Genomic DNA, 22,316 nt, shown 5'->3' on the forward strand with positions numbered 1-22,316 from the left:
TTTCTTCCTTAGATCAGAGATAGTCAACATGTGGTTCTTGAACCACATCAAGCTCTTCTGTGATGACTTGTATCTTTTTTAAATCTTACTTTGAAAAATAATTTCCCCAGAAAACCTTAAAAAAGGTGAAATTTGGGCCTCATAAATGATCTATTGCAAATCACACCAATCAGCTTGTTTCCTACACTCACACAGTAAGCTTTAAATGTCAAATTTAATTTTAAATCATTAAATTTTGTCAAGAAATTTCTATCAGATGTGTGCAGGAAAGAACATTGAAGATAAATATCTGATTTTTGAGAAAAGAGGCAAAATGTGTTTCTAACTTTACTTTGTACTTTTGCTTTATAAAAATAATTTGAAGGGAATATTTGTGTAGTTTGAGGTCTAAACTAGCAGTTGTGTGAAGGAACAGATTTATTTATTTATTTATTTCCCCCCAAATCTTACATTTTTTCCAAATACTTACTTTTCACCTCTGTCAGACACACTCAAATGTATTTAGTTTTTTCATTTGGAATGGCAGTCTATATGTGGATTTTAAAATTAGTGTTCCTTTGTGCAACAGACACATAAAAAACATTTGTTATAGTCTAATAATGTCTTACTATGCCGAGTTACCATTTAATTTAAATTTGAATCAATTTTCAATATCAAAAGTTATCACTACATTCTTAGTCATGATATCTCTAGTCTGCTTTGTGTTGTATTTTATAAAACTTAACAGGTTTGCAATGGAGGAACTTACAGTGGAAAAAAAACAGACATCAAAAGGTTATAGTGATTACATCATCTTTTATTGTCTACAGATCATTTCACTATTGATAAATCTTGAATATCTGACACTAGTATACAACTTACACACTATATAAAAATTGCTTTGCCAGCTTAGAGGATAGGCATGCAACAGCACAAGTTTAAGATATGCAAGAGATTAGTAAAAAGAAGCATAAAAAAGAAGTAGAGACTGGTTTGGCTTTCATCTACAGTCGTCCTAAGTGACGGTACCTGGCTTCTGAGAGGTTGCATATGAGGAAGTTTTACCTGACAGAGAGGTTTAGTAGGTTTATCAAGAGGTCAACTGAACTACACTTTAAAGAGTTTTAACCAGGCACTTGGCGATAACAAAATGCATAAGGCTCAGCAGTTGGAAAAGTTTTGATTCAAAGTCAAAAGTATCAAAAAAATGAAAGAGATAAAACCTGTCATTACTGCAAAAGCTTAAATCAGCCAAAATCTATGACACTCGTCATCAGCTTAGAGTGAAAACTCAGAGAAACGAATCAGAAAAAGACGGCAAATATCACACTACAATACCTCTCATGACAGCTTAAACTCTGTGCAGCGAGCACATTAAAGCAGCATGCTGGTTAGTCAGGTTGTTAGTTGGCTAGTTAGTGATATATATATATGACTTTAACAATACATAGACCGAGACTTCAGATGATACTGCAGCAGAGCCAACAGTCAACATATTTCACTACAAACTTTTACTGCTTTCAACAGGAAACCCTGTAGCCTTGTTCCCATCAACCACTTCCTTCCCCTTCATTTTAAATCACAAAGAAACCCTCTGCCTTGCAGTGCAACTAATTTGACTAACTGTGCAGTAGCATGAACAATTGCTGCATGGAGACATTTGGAGTAATCTAGCAAAATCCAAACATTGCCTCTTTATACTGGTTGAGTGCACTGTTAGTAGTAAATAGGTTATAAGTACAATAAAAGCAACAATATGCCCACACAAAGCTAACAGCTGATGCTGTGACGAAATAGATCAGCACCCTTTAATGAATGGAAGGTACAAAAAACTTTCATATGCTTAAAAGCAATGAGTAAAAAAAGATGAATTTGACCCACACAGGAAAACTAAGTCTGATAGCAGTTACATAAAAAATCAGTTTTTTATGGCCTGGTGCTTAAACTAGTGTCAGTAATAATATGATATCCCTCACTGCTTTCTATTATCATCCATGGCAGAAAACACAACCGGCCAGACGAGGAATTTCAAAAGAAACTTTGTGAAGAGGAACCAAAAATCCCTTTGAAATGGAGCAGAAACCAGCAGAAGAGACACACAAGTGAAACATGCACACAGTCAGACAAGACTATGACGTTGCTGAGTGGTTACAGTGGTTTATAGGCACGAGGAGGAGACTTTGGAGCTCCTGGTCTGAATATTGTCGACACTTCTGATTACTTCCTTCCAGATCTTTTAACGCACCGTCTTTTCTGCAGCCTGAGAGACACGGGATAAAGTTATAGCCAGTTCTCGCTCTTCATCATTAACTGACATTAACTTATCCACACACTGCAGCTGTACCTGAGAGATGTCGATTCCAGTGAGCTTCTCCACAGCGTTGGGCAGCCTGGTCATGATATCTAGCACCTCACCGGCAAGTTTGGCAGCCCCAACCTCTGAGCTGCCGCTGGACACCATCGTGACCTTGTGGGCAGCTGAGAGTGGCTTGCTGATCTCCTCTGCCATCTGTGGGATGAGAAGAACACAAAAGAGGACTTAGTTTAAAAAATGGAAACTTTCAAGGAGTAAAATTCAACACGACAAAGACTAGGGGAATTTTAATTAATCTAAAAAGTGTCATGGGTTTTGAGAAGGTAAATGGGAGTAAAAAGACATCATTCCAAAACTATAAAGACAGATCACTCTGACCCAAAAGACAAAGACCAACGTTTGTTTATCATGAGGCTGAAGCTGTGATGTCAACAGAAATACTACAGAATTTTAAAACAAAAACGGAAAAGGTGTTCCTCTGTACTTTTTCCATAGTACCAGTTAGGATTGGGCGGTATTCATTTAATACTGTTAACCCTTCCCAAAAAAATTAGTTCAAGTATTACCACCTGTGTTTCAGAACCACATTCACAAAAGAAGGGAGAGGATATTTATGCACTTATTTTACATATTTTCTATTTACTGACATTACTTTGTAGAAGACATTAAATAATTTATTTTGGGGTTTTTTTGGCCAAAAACAGCCAAATTATATTGTCCCTGATCTATTTATAAAATCAATAAATGGGTAAAACATCCAAAGGGGTGAATATGTAGCATTGTATTTTTGTTAATGGTGGAGGAAAACCTCCCAGTGGACCAGGCCTCATTCAGCAGTGATACTGACCAGTGGCAGTTTCTCCAGCAGCATGTCCACCATAGCTCCATCTTTGTACTCCTTGAAGGCCTCTGCCTTCTTGGCCATCTGCTCTGCCTCGGCACGACCCTTAGCCTCCAGAGCAAAAGCCTCAGCCTCACCTCTCATCTACAAAGACACACACAAATAAATGAACACAATGCAAGTGTCCAGGACAACATGTCCCTCAGTAATAAGGTTTGGTTAGGGTAATATGATTAACAGGCAGAGATACAGTAAGACTCACTCTGATGGACTCGGCCTCAGCCTCAGCCTCCATGATGAGCTGCAGGCTGCCAGAATGAACAGAGACCACAACGTTTAAATTGGTTTAATTTCATCCTTCTTGCCGGTTTTTCATGCACATGTTTGAGTCTGTTCATCAAAACTAAACTTAAAAAGTACCATGCGTTTGCACTCACCGCTGAGCCTCAGCCAGTCTCTCCAGACGGTATTTCTCTGCTTCTGCAGGCTTCTTAATTTTAGCCTCCAGCTCCTTCTCCTTGCGGACAATTTCCTGCTCCTGCAGTGTGATCTGCTGGGTTCGCTCCACCACCTGAACCTGCATCTTTTCATCCTCAATGCGTTGTTTTGTTTTGGCAACCTTTTGATGGAAGCAGATATTTAGATATGGTGTACAATCATGGGTTGATTCTTTCGGTAGAAACTTGTCCGGGTAGCCCCCAAAAATATGTAAATGAGAATATCAGACCAGGAACACAAGTGTACCTGTAGCTGATAGGCCATTTCTGACTCCGCCTTCTTGGTGTTGACCTCAACATCATAGGCAGCCTTCTTCAGCTCGTAGTCTCTTTGGGCTTTGGCCATCTCAATCTCATTCTTGTACTGAGCCGAAACTTTCTCTTGCATGGCATTGGCTTCCTGTGCAGAAAAAAAGAAAATAACAAAGGTAAAAAAAAAAAATGTTGGGCTTTACTTTTCAAATAATTGAATATTCTCATAAATAATAAACAACGGGAATGCAGAAATGATCTTCTCCTACCCTCATGACAGCATCTCTCTTATACTGGGCCTCTCCAATCCTGGCATCTCTCTGTACCTGAGCTGTTCTGGCTTTACCCAGGGAGTGAAGATAGTCCTGCAGGAGAGTTAGTTTTAGTGTGATTCTTATTTTAAAATAATTTCAAAATAAAATGGTCAGTACAATATTACGTCCATAAGAGATGACAAGAAGTGAAGCCAATTTATCCCTATTTTTCTCTAAAAATCCATCCAAAACCTCCACTGTATCATTATATTATAATAACACAGCATGAGCAGTTAAAAGGATGTCAGTGCATTAGGCTACACAAGCAAGAGCTACTGTGGCTATCGCTGAAGCACTCAGGCCTTATTCATCACTAATGGGATGTCAGAGCGGTCGGGGGTCAGTTGAGTCATGCACAGTTTGTCAGTACTAATAACTTAAGTGCATTATTATTATTGAGGAACTGAAGAAATTAAGACCAAAAACTTTCAAATAGAAATATTCAGATTCACAGAGACAGTTCCTGAAGCTCAAATAAAGATTAAAGATTAAAGATTAAAAGATTAAAAGTTTTTTATTGTCATTCCAAAACATGATGCACATGAGGAGGAATGAAACACAGTTACTGAGGTCCGATTGTCAGCATCCTCATAACTAGGATAAAAACTAGGTAATAAATAGATTAAAAAAACATAAAAAAGAAGGACAAAGAGTACAGATAAACAGATTAATCAAAAGTGTTTGGTGTTCTAATTGGAAGATTTTTGCCACAACCCACTCACATTAAGGTCAGGTACCCTGTACCATAAGCTCAACTGTCCCACTTCGAGTCTGCAAAGCAAGTGCCTGCACTCACAGTGCTAAAGCCCAGCTGTGCCATAGCATGGATACATCACCATGTCATAATCTGAGACGTGCAGTTTACAAGAGGCCAGTCAATGAGTCAGCAGAATGGAAAACAAACCACGACAACATGACAGTAACTTTACTGACTTTGTGGCTTATTTCAAGTCACTTAAGTCGGATACTGCTTTCTAAACTACACCATTGTTCAACAGGATTGCCAAAGGAACTGTATTGATCATCTGCCATGTTGATGTTTTGCACCCATGTTCTCATCAGGCGCATACACAGATGTTGTAGGGAGTGCATACAGGCATGTGGAGAGCATACACACTACTGAGCCTCATTTTGAGTTGTCTTGAGGAATTTCACATAAGTTGTATAAGCCACCTTCTTCTTCTTTTTCGCTGATTGTTTGATAACGATTAGCAAACATTTTCAAACATGACTGCCACCTGGATTGGTGGTAAATACTGTCATATTTGTTTTCTTTTTAAAAATAATTTGGACACATTTGTCTGTGATTACATGCACTGAACTGCGACCCCAAATACAAATACTGTTACATCCCTATCATTTATGGAAAAATCTGACTACACTTTTTGATATCATTTTCAAGACCCTATCACATCATCAATTCCTGACCTGTTTTTACTCATAAACCTCAGTCTGATAACTCTGCTGCCTCCTCCAACAGTTGTGCATTTAAGCCTGATGTGCAGGCAGTAAAGGAGACAGTTTAGAGTTTAGCAGGCTGGAGTTTCTGTGTTAAAACTTTTAAAAGATAGATGTAGGCCTAATTATTTCCAAGAAGCAGATAAATGTGAAAATTTGAAATAGAAGCATTTTTAGAAAAGGCTCTCTCTACTTTATTTGGCTGCACTCATGAGCAGGAAGTGCTGCACTTTATGGGATAATCCATGAGAAATTCAAGGCTGTAGGAGCCAAATCTGTCAGTGGAAAATGAGCTATTCTCAGCAGATATCTTTGTTAAAACAAGACTGATCTCCAAAGCTTTTCTGTGCCTTGAAATTTCACTGCCATGCTGCGATGGTGATGACGTTTATAGTCTTTTAAAACAATATATACAATATATTTTCCTGTTTGCAGCTGGTTTTAACTTTCTAAAACCTGCTGCAACTTGACAGGCTGAATCACTGGCAACTACATCAGACGGCTTGATTTGAGTTGCAAAGGCTCAGTTCAGACTGCTGCGACTCTCTCCATGTCGCAAATCTTTGGTCTGAAGTGGGCTAGAAATACTGACACAATATGAATCCAAGTACCTGATCATCGTGAACATCCTTGAGCGTGTAGCTGACAACACCGATCCCCATGTTGACCAGGTCAGAGGATGCCACCTTGAAGACCTGCTCAGAGAACTTCTTACGGTCCTGGTAGATCTCCTGTTTACTCAGGCAGACACAGAGTTACAATGTTACAATGTCGTTTATCCTTTTGTGCAAGGCATAGTAATTAGATACTGCATACAAGCATTCATTCTGTGGTGAAGCATTAGTCATTAACATAAAAGCCCTTTAAGAATCTGTAATGGAGGCAGAAAATATTGTGCAAATATATTTAACAATGTTAGTGCACCAACCTCCACAGTCAAATGGGCAATGATGGCTCTCTGGTGTCCCTCTAGTGTTTCCAGTGCAATCTGGGCAATCTCAGCCTCAGATTTGCCCATAAACATTTGGCAGGCGGTGGCCAGCATCTCCTTGTTTTGGCCCTGGATCTTCACCTGGAAAAAAGAAGTCGAAGAAAAGGTTAGAATCGACCAGGAAGGTTGGATACTGAAAGAATTTGTTTTCAGGTAGAAGAATCTACCTACCCATCGATCTATACCTACACATAGACTCTTCTATTAGTTGTTAAAAACATGAACCTTCCTCGACAAATAACTACAAATCACTACAAATCACAAATCGCTGTTGTCAAAAGGTAAATCCAAGTCAATGAGCCTGCCTGCACTCGCCACACAAATTGAGTTCGTTTCAAGCTACAGATATCTTTGTATTTTGATTTACAGTCTTCATTTTAAGCAGCTGGTTTAAAGGCTCAAACTAAAACAAGGTTTTTTATTTCAGAATCAAATCCTGCCTCTCTTTTTAGTCCAGAAAGGGACTGGTGGCTGCCACTTTTAAGTCTGTGCTGGGGTATAGTAGTGTTTTGTAAATGCATACTCCATCTCAGCCCTTGCATGCTCTACTGTATTATGGAGCTCTGAGGTTCATCGCTAATTTTAAAGCCCCCACACATCATTGTTTGTCATATGCATGTTTTGGATGGGCGTCTGCGTCTACACATAGACCAATATGCATCATGTTATGTTTTTCTAACATGCATCAGTCAGAAGAGCACAGGAACTTAAAATCTCAGGATCCTTTCTTACTGTCTGATCCAAAAGTCAGATTGAACTGGGGGGAAAAAAATACATTTGCTGCTCCATTTACCTGAAAATAGGAGTATTTCTTTATAATAGCAGCTTGTCCCTTACCCTGCTTTTAGTTTTTTTTTCTGAAGTACATCAACTGTGTTATAAGAACCTCTTTTTGTGAGACCATACACAGGTTTTTCACTCAACAAAACAAAAGCCTTTTGTCATCCACTTCTCAAAGCATACCTGTGCAATCCCAGTAACGGAGATTGGTACGCCATGTCGGGTGTAGACTTTGTCACTCTTCACATTTAGCGTCAGGGTGTTCAGTGTGATTCTAGGAAGAAAAAATATAAAGATGAATTAAATGAGACATAAACTTATTTAAAAAACATTGTTGAACACCTTGTTGAACATCTTGTTTTACCTCATCTAACCATTTATATAGTAGTTTTGCACGGCTCTTAACTACCTTTTATCATGTATATATATGTATGTATTTATACAATTGTTGTATCTGCTTTGACCTGTATTAACCCCATCCGGACGTTTTAGATGCCAACACCTTCTGCAGACCATTACCTATGTGCCTGAGTGGCCGAGTGGCCATTGGTCAGTACCACTTTTAAAGAAACTACAGCTTCCCAGCTTCTGTTTGTTTGACTTCCTGATGAAGGCTTGAAACCAAAACATGTTGAAGTGGGTTTTTAAGGTCAGTAAGTGACCATGCTGTGAAAATAAAAATATTTCAATGTTTGAAGGGAGTGCTTGGGAGTTTTTTCTTTCTTATACACAAGATTTAGTTTGGACCGAATATCCTGATTGGACAAGAGACCTTCCATGAGTGCTAATGCTAAAACGCTTCACGATGGCTGTGTCCAAAACCACACCCTATTCAATACATAGAGCTTTATATAGTGAATATGTTGTTCTATACTGATGTCCCAATTCTAAATGAGCATCGCTGTTCATTATATATTATACATTTTTGTTTACTCACAAGAAACAGAACAATTAACAAGGTCAAAGGGAAATTTCTGAATTTCCAAGGTAACCAAAAGGGCAGAGGCTGAAGGTGGAGTTTACTATAACCTACTACCTACCCCTCTTACCTCACCAAAAAAACATATCACATAAACAAGATCAAATAAAGAACAACACTAATGCATTGTCATTATCAAATCAATAGATGCATATAATTAACATATCCAAATCAACTACAATTTTCCATTTTGTATTTCATAACTAAATCAATCAAGCTTTGTTTGTATGACACAAATTCATAACCAATGTTATCTCAAGACACTTTACAAACAGGGCAGGTCTAGACTGTGCTCTCTGATGTAGCCAGTTATTAAGCTAATCACCATAAGTTCAGCACTAGCATGAAAATCATGAATGAAAATCATTTGTATACAGGTTTCTAAGCCTGACTAGTCTACTGCATGTTTTTGCATATTTAGTAGAAGTATTCCTCAGGTTTGCTACCCTAGCTAACAGTCAATAAGTGTTTTTTTTTACCTCCGTCAAGGAGGCTATGTGATCGGCAGGGTTTGTTAATTAGTTTGTTTGTTAGCAACATAACTCAAAAACTTAGGCATGGTTTTTGATAAAAATTTTCAGGAAATGTCACAAATGGCATAAGGAAGAACTGATTAGATTTTGGGAGTGATCCAGATCAGTTACAATTTTGTTGACTAATTATTTTCATTATAGTTTTCTTTAATAGCCTTTTTATCCCTGACAAAAACGAGACAGTAACAAATAAAGTGCACATAGATAAAAACTAAAACTAAATTAATTGACAATTTAGTCAACAAATAAAAACAAGAAGAAAATGTTTGACAGAGACTTTATCCAATCAGAACTAATTTCGTCATGTAGAAACCAGGGGCAAGTTAGGCATATATCCAATCACAGCTACTTTGGTTGTGTGAAAAGGTGGGATGAGATACGGGGGAGATCCAATCACAACTGCTTTTGCTGCATGGTGGTGGGATCAGTTGGGGAGAGATCCAATCAGTCAACTAAATTTACTGTAAATTTCGTCGACTAAAATGTTGGGAAGTTCCATCAACTAAAACGAAAACAATTTAGATGATTAAATTATGACTAAAACTAAAAGATTTTTTTTTTTTTTGCAAAAGACTGTAACTAAAACTATATTAAAAAGTGCTGTCAAAATTAACACTGATCCAGGTCACCGTCTGGATCCAGTAATTTTTTAAAGGATTCTCCACTATTGGAAGATAGGGCTAATGGCAGTGGTCTGCGCTCTGCGAGTGCTTTTCTAGTTTTAAATGTGAATGTTCCTTTCATACTGTTTTAGCTTTATTGATTGTTTGTATTGCATTCTACTTACTTTGGAAATTTTACCATATTTAGCTGAAGGAATAGAGGATTGGTTGATTCACAATAGGGGTTTTTTACTTACGAATTGCATGGCTTTCTTTTAAAATGGAAAAATAGAGTTTGCATTGTTTACCATCATGCATCTCAGGTCTAAGCTTAAACAAGCAAAATAAATGGTCATATTTTGCATAATTTTTACCTAAATCTATTATGTTTTACAATGAAGTACAAGGGATTTACTATGCGCTTTTCCATAAAGTGACTACTGACAGAGACTATTATCTATATGTAAAATTAAATAAGGTACAGCATGGAAATATGAATCATAATATTACTAATTAATAGATTTAGCAGCTTATTTTTTGTGAAAAGTTGTGAAAAATTTACTATAGGTGGCACCATTGTCTGGCTACACTGGTGTGCAAAATCATTTTTTTCTATTATACCAATGAGTGCACAATAAAGTCCACTATATACAGCTCAATATATAGGAAATAGGGAATGAGTATGTGATTTTAGAGAAAACTAATGTAAATGTATTTGCTGTACACTTTCCTAAATACTTACGGTAAATATAACAGCAGATAGTTTATCCTAATTAATCTATCCAGTGCCTCTGAGTCACAACACAGACTCTTATTTGGCTCCCTGCTTGAGAAATTATCATAAAACATACAAACAACATTCATCAAACAGAAAGCCAGTCTGTGGTAACCATGGACACTAAGTGGAAAGTGCTCAGGAGAATGTTTGTGCTACTTGGCAAGCGGCCATTTTCAGTTAAGATTAAGATGTACTTGAGCTGGTGGAGCAAAAAAATATTAAAATCTGTTGGGTTTCTTACTGTTTTCTCTTTTTTTTGGTGGAAGGTTAAGAGTTGCTGCCCTGTGCCTGACTGAATGCAAGCAATGATATTCAGAACACTACCACTCATCCTGCTGTGATACTGATCAAATAACACGTCTTTGCACAGAGACAGGAAATAAAATCCACTGGCAACCACAAAAAAACAATTCTCCATGCTGCCAACAACAAGTGGCTGGATATAAAATGTAGAAAATCCAGCAAAGACCCATGCCTCTCTTTTATCGTCATAAATAAAAAAGGGAAATAAATGGAAACTAGAAATCTGATTACCTCTGGATCTGCTGAATACATGGGAAGACAAACACTCTTCCACCAGCGATCATTAGAGGAGGCGAACGGCCGAAGCCTGGGAGGAAAGAAATGAAAAGGGAAGCACACGCATCACAAACACAGGACAACTATTCAGTAACACAGTTAGTTACTGGTTTAAAGGGCAGAAAATGTAAAGTATGCAACACCCAGATTACAGCGCTAGTAATTAGTCAATACAGATTGGGCTACCTTTTACAACAAGACGGAAAATTTCTGAGTTACTCAAACCTGACAGGAGATGCTTAGTATCATCTTATCACATACATGAATGATTTAATCTGTCACATGACACAGGTCTACAGGTCAACTTTATACTAGTCTTGCCTTATTTTATTACAGGAGTACAGTAACAAAATGCATTTTTACAGTAACCTCCTGGATTACTGGAACTGTATCACATGTTAATGGAGGTCACGTGTTACATTAACAGTCGTTTCTAAACTCATGTTATTACAGGAAAAACAACCACGTAAAAGTGAATAAATAGCTTACCAGACACTACCATGGCTTCATTTGGTCCACATGTGTAGAACATTTTGATTCCTTAACTAAAAAATAAATAAACAGGTTAACAGATAAATAGTAGTGCGTTTTAAAAATGAAGACAAGTCATTAAAAGGGTAAAAATATGAGTAACGGAGAAATACAGTGTCAGGTTTTCTTGAATTTTAAATTGGAGCAAAATTGTAATGTGTATGATAAGTGAATATATAATATATAATTCTATTTTGGAGTCAGTATGTACTTCTAACGATTTTATGAATCGTCATTATCAACGAAAACCATCTATATTGTTTAACCCCATAAAAGAGACACTTGAAAAACTTCATGGCGGTATAAACACGATATACGAGGGAGTGGTTTAAGCATAAATGGCTAGAAATATTGAATTCCTCTGTTTGATTTTGTTGGCTGGAGCATGTTACCAGTTCGAAGTGTAAACCCCACACATGTCAACGTCAGTCATTCAAAGCAGACCCTCAATCATCTCTCCATAATTACCCAGTCAACCAGATTACACCTCCTCTAAATTAGGACATCGGTCAAGCTAGCAACACGCTGTTCCCCTCGCCCAAAAAAACAAACGGTCACTGTTTAAAACATCAAAATGTACTCGGAGCCCAAAGAATAACAGCTGGCATGTGATACAGTCAACGTTTAACCGAGTAACGGCCCGCTTCTCTAGCCTGCTGCCTGCTAACGTTGGCTAACTCTAGCAGTTAAAGGCAGTGAAATCGGGTCTCAGTCGACAACGTCACTGCGCTTACGGAAAACAGACCCGAGTTAACAGTACTACACAATTCTACTATTGCAAGAAGATGTATCAAATCAATGCCCTTGTTCATGAAACTTACCAATGTCTTGTTAGAACAACAGATAATCCTTAGGTGGCCAGTTTTCGTTGACACAGTTAGACACTGCACCGTTCCCCGTCAACTGGTATTGCAAAAATGTCTGTTTGTAAAGGAAGTGTGCGGTGACCACGCCCATCCTCACGACAATGACGACCCCTGTCTGCCGCCATCTATTGGTCGACTCTGAACATTACAGCATCATTTAATATGCTCTCCGTGTCTCTGTCATGGACCATTTCAGTGCCTGTAAAGAATATTCACCCCCTTGGATGTTTCACCTTTTTTATATAAATCATTCATTGTAAATATAATTTGGCTTTACGATAACAAATTACAACTAACATCTGTAATATTAAAGTGAAAACAGATTTCTAAAGAGTTAAATAAAAATATGTGTTTAAAAAAAGAGTAAAATGGGGACCACCTGAACACAGTGAATGTGTCTCAGGTGACTGTAATAAAAAGACACCTGTGTCTAGAAGGTCCAGTCATTATTGTTTATTACACCATGAAGACAAAAGGACACCAAGCAAATCAGAGAAAAGTTGGGGATGGATGTAAAAAAAACAAAAAAAAAACAAACAAAAAATATTTCCAGTGCACTGAAAGTCCCCAAGAGTTCAGTTAAATCCATCATCATGAGATGGATGGTATATGGCAAATGTGTAAATCTGCCTAGACCCTAGAGTTTGCCAAAAAGCATGTAGGAGACTCCATCATCAAGTGGAAGAATGTTCTTTGGTCTGATGAGACCAAAATGGGGCTTTTCGGCAATCAGACAACATGCGACGTTTGGTGAACACCGAACACTGCACATCACCACAAGCACACCATCCCTACTGTGAAGCAGGGCATCATGCAGTGGGGATGCTTCTCTGCAGCTGGCCCTGGAAGGCTTGTAAAGGCAGAGGGGTAAAGGGAATTTAGGAAAATCTGGGAGGACATTCTTATTCAGTCAGTAAGAGAACTACTGCTTGGGAGAAGATTTATTTTCCTGATGTTGATGGGCTTCATTCAGGAGAAGAAATACCCTTGATTTCTGTCAAATATACTTCAGTCTCAGATCTGGTCAAGTTACTGCCTTACACAGATTTATCAAGGGGCACAGAGATGATAGTGTCTGACTTTGTTTAAGGGCTCTATAACTGATATGTATTCTTCAGAGTAAAAGAAATTCTGATATTGTTCTCAACAATTTTAGTCAATGAATGACATGGTTAAAATTCATGTATACAAAATTCATTCCACTTCTTTGCTCTATCATTTTTTGTGGGATTAACTCATATCACATTGCTTTATTACTTGTTTAAACATGTTATTCTTGATTAAATTTTGCACCCAGCTTTAAAGACATGGAAGTATGCAAATTTTATATTGGGTCAAAAGCACACTGAACCAAAAGGAGAGAGCTAGAGCACTCCAGCTGCTCACAGGAAAGTTGTGGACAAGAACTGAAAACCAGAACCCATGGGCTGTGATGCAGGTACATCACTGTTCTGTCTGTCACTTTTTACTTTTAAAGGTTTGTATACCTCCCAGTATTCTAGGGTAGATGAATAGTTCCATGCAGTAGTAAGAGATAAACAGAAGACTTGAACACCTCACAGGAAACCCCCCTGGCCCGGGGTTGAATCCTGAACCTTTTCATTTTAAGGCACTGCTCTTAATCCCTATGCCACTGTACCACTTGTGAAGACTTAAAGTTTGTGTCCTTTTCAGTAAATCAGGGGTTTTCCTCTGCATGCTTGGGCAGGTTTGTTATCAGGATCCTTCTCTAGGCAAAAACAGACTACACCTGTTTCATAAAGCTATTGACTCCCTCGCACCTGAAGTTGAATGGATCATTTCTGTGTCACCAGAAACTTTCAACAGTTCTTCAGGTTTTCTTCAGCTTTAGTGGGGCATTTAACTGGATCTACATTTACATTTACATCTATCTATCTATCTATCTATCTATCTATCTATCTATCTATCTATCTATCTATCTGTCTGTCTGTCTGTCTGTCTGTCTGTTGAATTAGAAATTATTTCCATCCGCTGGCTGTCTTTAGAATTATAATGCTTTTTATGAAGAGTTGCTCCCAGTATTTTATTATCCACCTGATACCCTTTCACCCTTCATTCTTTAGATTAAACTAAATGTTTTATCAAAGTCCTTTAAAAAAAGACAAAGACCAAATCCACCAGAGGCAGAGTTCACCAGCCATTATTAACGCTCTAATTGTATTATTTTACAGACATGCATGGCTTGGATTTATACAAATTAATGTCAATGAAATTAAATATGAAATGTAAAAAGTGACCATATACATATTTACCCTCTTCAAGTCAGTATTTAGTAAATACACCTTTGGCTGTAATCACAGCACTGAGTCTGTGTGGATAGGTCTCAGTCAGGCTTGCACATCTAGACACTACAACTTTACCCCATTCTTCTTTGCAAAACTGCTCAGGTTGCATGGGGAGCAGGTATGAAACAAAACCATTTCCGGGTAGCTTTTGCTGTATGCCTTGGGTATGCTGGAAAAAATCTTCCCCCAAGCAGTAGCTCTTTTGCAGACCGAGTAAGAATGTCTTCAAGGATTTTTCTGTACTCTACCTTTATGAGTCTTCCAGGGCCTGCTGCCAAGAAGCATCCCCACAACATGATGTTGCCACTACTGTGCTTAGCAGTGGGGATGGTGTGTTTGTGGTGATGTGCAGTGTTTGGTGTCTGCAAAACATACTAGTAGTGTCTTTTTTTTGATGGCCAATAAAAACACCATTTTGGTCTCATCAGACCAAAGAAATTTCTTCCATTTGACCATGGAGTCTCTCACGTGCCTTTTGGTGAACTCTGGTCGAGTTTTGATAGGAGTTTTCCAGGCAACAGTTGTTGTGTGCATAGTCTCTCCCATCTCAGCTGCTAAAGCTTGTCACTTCTTCAGAGTAGTCATAGATGTCTTGTTGGCCTCTCTCTCTAGTCTCTATCTTGCATGATCACTCAGTTTCTGAGGACAGCCTGATCTAGGCAGATTTACACGTGTCATATTCCTTCCATTTCTTGACGATGGATTTAGCTAAACTCAGGGGGATGTTAAGTGTCTGACATTTTTTTGTATCCATCCCCTGATTTATACTTTTCAATAACCTTTTCTCTGAGTTGCTTGGAGTGTTCTTTTTGTCTTCATTGTGTAACTTCAAGTTTTCTTTTGTCTTCATGGTGCAATGGTAGCCAGGAATACCGGTTAAATAGTAACTGGACCTTTCAGACACATCTTTTACAATCACTTGAAACACACTCTCTGCACTCAGCTGATCTCCATTTCACATAATCAGATGACTAACACCAAATGGCTGTTGAATTACGTCAATCACTTTAAAGGGGTTAAAATTTATGCAATCACTTAACTTACCGTAAATATTTTAGTTTTTTGAGATTACTTTGAAGAAATCTGTTTTCACTTTGACATTAAAGAGGGTATTCTTAAATCCAAATTATATTGATCATGATCTATTTATAAAATTAAAAAAGGGTAAAACATTCCAGGGGTGAAATTTTTTTCTGGGCATTGTAATTAAGGAGCTTTACTTTAATGCTTTCAAAGCTAAAAATGACATCAAGCTCTGAATATTAGTGCTGAGAGAAAATTGAAAAACTTGAGCACCTGCATTTCCATGACAACTGAACTCCATCTGCAGAAAAGGTTTCAATGCCTGACATTACTGCCACAGTCTTTCTGCAATATGACTCGCAAGCCATACAATAGACAACATATAATACCCAACTGTAGTATTTATAGAACAAATCACATAAGACGTGATTAAGCACCTGAAAATCTACAGCATCTATATTACTGAACATTAAGAGCTCTGCATACTCGTTTAAAGTGGAATTTCTACCATTTTTCTAGTGTACAGGGAGAGTCGCAGTAGAGAGAGAGATATGAAACAGCTGTTTGGTTATTGCTTACTCATATCTGTAGCAAACAAAAAAACTGTAATCTCCCAGGGTGTTTTTTTCTTCTGGACAGCAGCTGGTAAAATCCTGCTCCATCTCTCTAATTTCCACTCCCTGATCTGCAGCAGTCGCCGCCCCTCCTCCTCCGGGCTCAGGGTCAGTCAGTCTCAGCCAATCCCTGCGCGCAGCACTTGAGTTCTTAGTCTGGACCCGCCCCCTCCCCCTGCCCCTGCCTCGCGCTGGAAACGCTCCAACATTATAAATGCATTGTCCGTCTCTTTCCCACAAGTCTGCGGTGTGCTCCCCGTGCCTGTAGAGTAAAACGCTTCTGCTCATCTTCCTCAAAACTTTTGGCATCCACTATGAGGGAAATTGTGCATATTCAAGCCGGCCAGTGCGGTAACCAGATCGGCGCTAAGGTAAGAAGACAAAAGAATTAATTTAATGTTAATGTGGATATTTTTTTAACTGTTGAAAACGCCAGAGGCTTATGATGCAGGACGTACTCATTAGACGTAATTTCTCAAGTCTATATAGATGATAGTACCGTTATGACTGAGGACAAAGGACTTCTTTTGTCTCATTGCGCATAAATTAAAAACATTCCTTCTATAAAAACTACATGTATGAATCAAAAACATCATAAGTGAAATAATATCACCTCTAGAGAATAAAATCCCCCCGTTAGCGCTATTTTGAAGGTTTTTTCTGTCTGAATTGTGTTGCACTGCGGTAACTGGTGGGTGGGTGTGGATTACCAGACCGTGCCTCCTCCTCACTAAAATAACGGAATAACGGGGGTCTTGTGTCTCAACTGCTTTTTTGTTCACACAACACCGGGCGTGTCTCAAATGTGAGGATTCAGCGGACCTCACGAGGGCAAAAAAAAGTCTATTCTTCACTTGTCAGAGCCTCTTAGTCAGTGCACTGAGCACTCCTCTGGTTTCTTTGTCTCACACAGGCAGATATGGCTGGATTTTCAGACAATGAGTGGGGAATGGGAGGCCTAGTTACCCACACACACACACACACACACACATACACCCCACCCCACTCTCCTCCTCTAAATGACCAATCATCAATATTCTATATTGATTAGATTTTATTCCTGCAGGCTGTGGGTGCAGACTGCTGCTTCAGCTGGTGATAAAACAGGGGAGCTGTGGAAAGGGTGTGGCATGGATAATTGGAGAAGAAAGAAATTGTCCTTTTTTAAGAAGTAATTTCTTGGCGCTACAGTAATTTCTTTTAGCACTTAATGCTCCTTAATGCTTGCTTTTGCATATTCTAAAAAATTTTCATTCATTTGACTCCAAATTCCATTCTTGACTTCTGCAGTCTGCCTCACAAGTACATTACAATATTACACACCCAGCCTTGGAGCAACAATTGCAGCCTCCTACAGTACATGCCTTTTTGGCCTGTTATTATCCCTGCCGTCTTATTAACTCCTTTTGTTCTACAGCACATCATTTCCTACAGACAGCATATGTTTAAGTCTGACCTCTTGAACGCACCCAGGAATCCTGCCTTGTTATTCAGTTCATAGACTACCAAGTTCAAAATGGCTTATGTAATATAAAAATCATTGTCATCACTGAGTGGTGCTCTGCTGAAGAAGATTTAAATGTCCAGAAAAGCCGGGTGTGTTTTTTTGTAATCAATATCCTTCCTCTTATAACCAAATTAGGGGTAGGGTGGGGGAAGGAATGGAGGAAACAGCTGATGCACAGCAGAGGGTGAAGTCACTGGCTTCCCAATTGACTTAGTGTGCACAAGCTGCTATTGTCTTGGGAGAATAGCATTAGGATGTTAACACAGCAGACAACCATTTTGCATCATTTGAGTTTTTTTGTAAATAACTTTTAATTTGTTTTTGATTCCAATTGCAGATTGCGCATCTTGAATTAATGCCTTAGAATGCACATTTCCTCCTTTTAATGGAATTAAGTATAATTTGTGCATCTCTGTTTACACAACATGGTGCTAACACAACTATTGGTGGCCTGCAGTACACACCCCCATTGGTTTCCATTCTCCCAGGACTCAGATGTCCAGTGGATATGATTGACAGACTTGCTGAAGGGCTACAATGTGGTGAAATAGGTCAGGGTGTGGCCTAGCTTTCCTGCTTATTGTCCTCATTCTTTCACTATGATGATTTTCAATCTTTACAGATTGCCATCTATTGTGTCACTGTCAAACATCTCTGTTTTTCACTTGTTTTCAGTTGTTTCTTTTCCCACCTTTGTTCTCCTCTTTATCCTGCTTTAGATCTCCCTCTTATTAAGGTCACTCAGTCATTTCTGTCATATGTAGTGTTATTTAACTGTCATGATACCAGCCCAAAGCTGACTCCCAATCCTTTAAGTACTGAGCCGCAATACAGCTCGCTTATCCAGATTACTCTAAATCCCCCCGCTGCTGCTGTTAGCAGAATATCATGAAAAAAAGAATTCAGAGTTGGACAATATCACAAAAATATGTTCATGCAATGACTATGTGTGCAATGGTCACGCCCGCTTGTGGGATTTAATGCATGCACACTGTGAGTGTGGTCTTTAAAGAGAGAACAAGACATGAATGCAGATCTGAAGACAATCAGCTTCTTCAGTGTAGTGTGACAGCCTGCAAATGGAGTTTATTCTCAGTCCTGCCTGTGGGTTTATCTGTGGCGTCTTTGTTCACTCTCCTTTTGCACTTTACATCTCAAAGAGCTGCATTCTGCTGAGTCAGCTGTCGGTGGCTATGGAAATATTAACAGCTGCATTGTATGAAATGATATGGCTTGGTGAAATGGGGGGAAAAAAAATCCTGTCATTTTCCTCAGCACCCAAAAATGCAAAGCCACTGCTGTTTTCCACTTTAAAGCTCCCAGTCTCATAAACCACATTGCTAATGGGGAGATGCGTACTTTCTTTGCAAGTATCTGTCATGTGATACCTTCCATTTTGTTCTTGCAGTTCTGGGAAGTGATCAGCGATGAGCACGGCATTGATCCCACAGGAACTTACCACGGAGACAGTGACCTGCAGCTGGACAGGATCAGTGTCTACTACAATGAGGCCACAGGTCAGCTGCTTTTCAAGCCAATAAGTTATCACAAATTAAGAGTATAATATCTAAATATTAGTCCGAGGTGTATTTAAAGACGTGTTATTATCTTACGTGTCTTGCCATGCATGGATTTTCTCACGTTATACATCCTGTGTTGCATCCAAGACTGTGGTTTTCTGCATTATTAAGCTGGTATGTTTTTTCTCTTCTTCTCCCTCTTTCTTTTTTCCTCTCGTACTTTGTTCTCTTTCTCGCGGAGGAGGTAAATATGTACCTCGTGCCATTCTTGTGGACCTGGAGCCTGGCACCATGGACTCTGTGAGGTCTGGACCTTTTGGGCAGATCTTCAGACCTGACAACTTTGTTTTCGGTGAGTAGAATAAATCCATTTTCTGATAATATGGCATTGCTGTGTAAAAAAAGTAATGACTCACCTGTAAGTCCTTCCTTCACCTCCAGGTCAAAGTGGTGCTGGTAACAACTGGGCCAAGGGTCACTACACAGAGGGAGCTGAGTTGGTGGACTCAGTCCTAGATGTGGTCCGCAAAGAGTCAGAGAGCTGTGACTGCCTGCAGGGCTTCCAGCTCACTCATTCTCTTGGTGGTGGTACTGGATCTGGTATGGGCACTCTGCTCATCAGCAAGATCCGTGAGGAGTACCCTGACCGTATCATGAACACCTTCAGTGTGGTGCCTTCCCCTAAGGTAACAAACCCTCATGATAGAGAATCAAATTTAAAGTTTTAATGCAGCTTGTTTTGCCTCTGCTTCAAATCATGAGACTGATGAAAGATTCTGTGTTTTCTGTCCTCAGGTGTCCGACACAGTGGTGGAGCCTTACAATGCCACCCTGTCAGTCCACCAGCTTGTAGAGAACACAGACGAAACCTACTGCATTGACAACGAAGCCTTGTACGACATCTGCTTCCGCACCCTGAAACTGACCACACCCACCTACGGAGACCTTAACCACCTGGTGTCTGCAACCATGAGCGGGGTCACCACCTGCCTGCGCTTCCCTGGTCAGCTCAATGCAGATCTCCGCAAACTGGCCGTCAACATGGTGCCTTTCCCCCGTCTGCACTTTTTCATGCCTGGCTTCGCTCCCCTAACCAGCAGAGGCAGCCAGCAGTACCGCGCCCTTACAGTCCCCGAGCTCACCCAGCAGGTGTTCGACGCCAAGAACATGATGGCTGCCTGCGACCCACGTCACGGCCGCTATCTGACAGTCGCTGCTGTTTTCCGTGGCCGCATGTCCATGAAGGAGGTTGACGAGCAGATGCTGAATGTGCAGAACAAAAATAGCAGCTACTTTGTTGAATGGATCCCGAACAATGTGAAGACCGCCGTCTGTGACATCCCACCACGTGGCCTGAAGATGGCTGTCACGTTCATTGGCAACAGCACAGCCATCCAGGAGCTGTTCAAACGTATCTCTGAGCAGTTCACTGCCATGTTCCGCCGTAAGGCCTTCTTGCATTGGTACACAGGTGAAGGTATGGATGAGATGGAGTTCACTGAGGCAGAGAGCAACATGAATGACCTGGTGTCTGAGTACCAGCAGTACCAGGATGCCACCGCTGAAGAGGAGGGGGAATTTGAGGAGGAGGCTGAAGAAGACGCTTAAAGAAAAAGCCATGAAGGTCAACTCATCAACACCAAACCAAGAAATAGTCATGAAGGAACAACCACAAAAGTAACAAAAAAACAAACCTAGTGTCTGGAGCATTGCTAGAATCCAACTTTAGAATACATTAGATATCCCTTGTAATTCACTGCGAATAAAGTTGTCAAATGAAAAAAAAAAAGCTTGTCTCCTTGTCATTAATGCTTCCATTGAAATAAGTCTTATTTATCTGATTACATCAGCCACAACAAGGCCATTAAACTCCAAAGACACACTTCAAAATGGTGTGGAAAATAAGGCTTGGATATCATGGGGGGGATTTCCAGAAAAAAAAGATGAATGTTGAGGTCTGCAGTTTCTGCAGTAGGGCATACTAAAGCATTCATGTGCTCTTTCCTGCAGCAATGAAAAGTAGCTGTGTCATTCAGTTTTGTTATGCATGGATAAGTAGGTTTAATGTGTTTTCCATTTGCTCCAAGATAAAATGAAGTTGCATAAAGTCCAGGAATTCTCAGCACAGACATACACTAAACCAGCCATGGTAATTGGATACGGTTGTAGTATTTAATGCACTATAGTTTGTCTTTGATTTATTAAAGAAGAGTATCATGAAGTGTTCCTCGTTGCCTAGCCACAATCCCACAAACATGAATCAACAAAGAGCTTATGCTTGTTGGATGATGGTAGTGTTTAGATCTTAAGATACCATTCATGAAAAAAGGGCAAATATTGTTAAATAAAACACAAATACACAATATTTCAGGTACTTATCAAGTACAAAAATTGTAATGCATTCATATTTTATATTAATTTATTTATTTTGTATTCAATATTCTGTTCAGAGAAATTTAAGAGATGGGGATGCAGCTGCACTAGTGAGTTGATGTGAAGTTTAATCAATAGTTTATACGAAACAACACACATTTTGATGTTCAGGGTGTTGCAGGTTTTACTTGCACTTGGGCCACAAGCGAGTTTTACCCTCTACCAAAGTTGTAAATGTAATATGTGTACAGTATCATATATTATTGCATAACAAAGCCATAGAACTAAAGACATGACACAAGGACTTTCTTTACAACAACTCTCTATGTCTATGCAACAAATCTGCACTGTACTCAAGGCCCTTATCAGGTCATATTGGGGTGTAGCAAAAAATTCAGAAAGAGCCTTTACCTGAGGACCATGGCATCTTCATTGCCTTGAGCCACGGATAAAATAAAAATGAAGAAGTAAGAAATGTTAAGGATCCCTTCACACCAGTGTTAAATTTAACACCTATCTTTAATTTTAGTGTTAAGGATAAAATGTTCCTCAGTCTTAGTAACATTTTAGCCATTTTAAAGTTTTAGTCTAGTTTTAGTCAAGGAAAACCTAAAAACATTTTTCTGTCCAGTTTTAGACCGCAAAAAGGCAATACACAAGCCAAAGCTGTAGGTCAAAG

At 39.2% G+C, this 22,316-nt stretch overlaps 2 protein-coding genes across 3 annotated transcripts; one reads left to right on the top strand and one right to left on the bottom strand.

Annotated features, from left to right (window-relative positions):
• Window positions 1–778: 778 nt before the first annotated feature.
• Window positions 779–12,371, bottom strand: flot1b (flotillin 1b). Its single transcript, XM_041793950.1, has 13 exons — window positions 12,250–12,371; window positions 11,387–11,442; window positions 10,853–10,928; window positions 7,610–7,700; window positions 6,584–6,727; window positions 6,267–6,386; window positions 4,153–4,248; window positions 3,879–4,031; window positions 3,572–3,753; window positions 3,397–3,442; window positions 3,141–3,278; window positions 2,324–2,488; window positions 779–2,239 (listed from the first exon to the last, which is right to left on the bottom strand). Exons 2-13 carry the CDS (start codon window positions 11,427–11,429, stop codon window positions 2,216–2,218), a joined length of 1,278 nt encoding a protein of 425 aa, XP_041649884.1. The 5' UTR covers window positions 11,430–11,442; window positions 12,250–12,371; the 3' UTR covers window positions 779–2,215.
• A 4,086-nt stretch (window positions 12,372–16,457) lies between these two features.
• On the top strand, window positions 16,458–21,053 carry tubb5 (tubulin, beta 5). 2 transcript variants are annotated; one of them, XM_041793406.1, is made up of 5 exons: window positions 16,458–16,608; window positions 19,153–19,261; window positions 19,506–19,616; window positions 19,706–19,950; window positions 20,060–21,053. In XM_041793406.1, exons 1-5 carry the CDS (start codon window positions 16,552–16,554, stop codon window positions 20,870–20,872), a joined length of 1,335 nt encoding a protein of 444 aa, XP_041649340.1. In that variant the 5' UTR covers window positions 16,458–16,551; the 3' UTR covers window positions 20,873–21,053. The 2 variants fall into 2 exon arrangements, with proteins under 2 accessions (XP_041649340.1, XP_041649339.1); XM_041793405.1 differs by having other exon boundaries at window positions 16,469–16,608; window positions 19,509–19,616.
• The last annotated feature ends 1,263 nt before the right edge of the window (window positions 21,054–22,316 follow it).

Source organism: Cheilinus undulatus, linkage group 8 (genome assembly GCF_018320785.1).
Source record: "Cheilinus undulatus linkage group 8, ASM1832078v1, whole genome shotgun sequence".
Taxonomy (NCBI): domain Eukaryota; kingdom Metazoa; phylum Chordata; class Actinopteri; order Labriformes; family Labridae; genus Cheilinus; species Cheilinus undulatus.

Bases quoted from the DNA above. Each gene is read 5' to 3' on its own strand.
- flot1b (XM_041793950.1), bottom strand. From the start codon at position 11,429: ATGTTCTACACATGTGGACCAAATGAAGCCATGGTAGTGTCTG. The intron at 10,929-11,386 runs GTAAGCTATTTA...CTTTCCTCCCAG, and splicing joins TGAAGCCATGGTAGTGTCTG to GCTTCGGCCGTTCGCCTCCT. The intron at 4,249-6,266 runs GTACTTGGATTC...ACTCTCCTGCAG, and splicing joins AGGATGTTCACGATGATCAG to GACTATCTTCACTCCCTGGG.
- tubb5 (XM_041793406.1), top strand. From the start codon at position 16,552: ATGAGGGAAATTGTGCATATTCAAGCCGGCCAGTGCGGTAACCAGATC. The intron at 16,609-19,152 runs GTAAGAAGACAA...TTGTTCTTGCAG, and splicing joins GTAACCAGATCGGCGCTAAG to TTCTGGGAAGTGATCAGCGA. The intron at 19,617-19,705 runs GTGAGTAGAATA...CTTCACCTCCAG, and splicing joins ACCTGACAACTTTGTTTTCG to GTCAAAGTGGTGCTGGTAAC.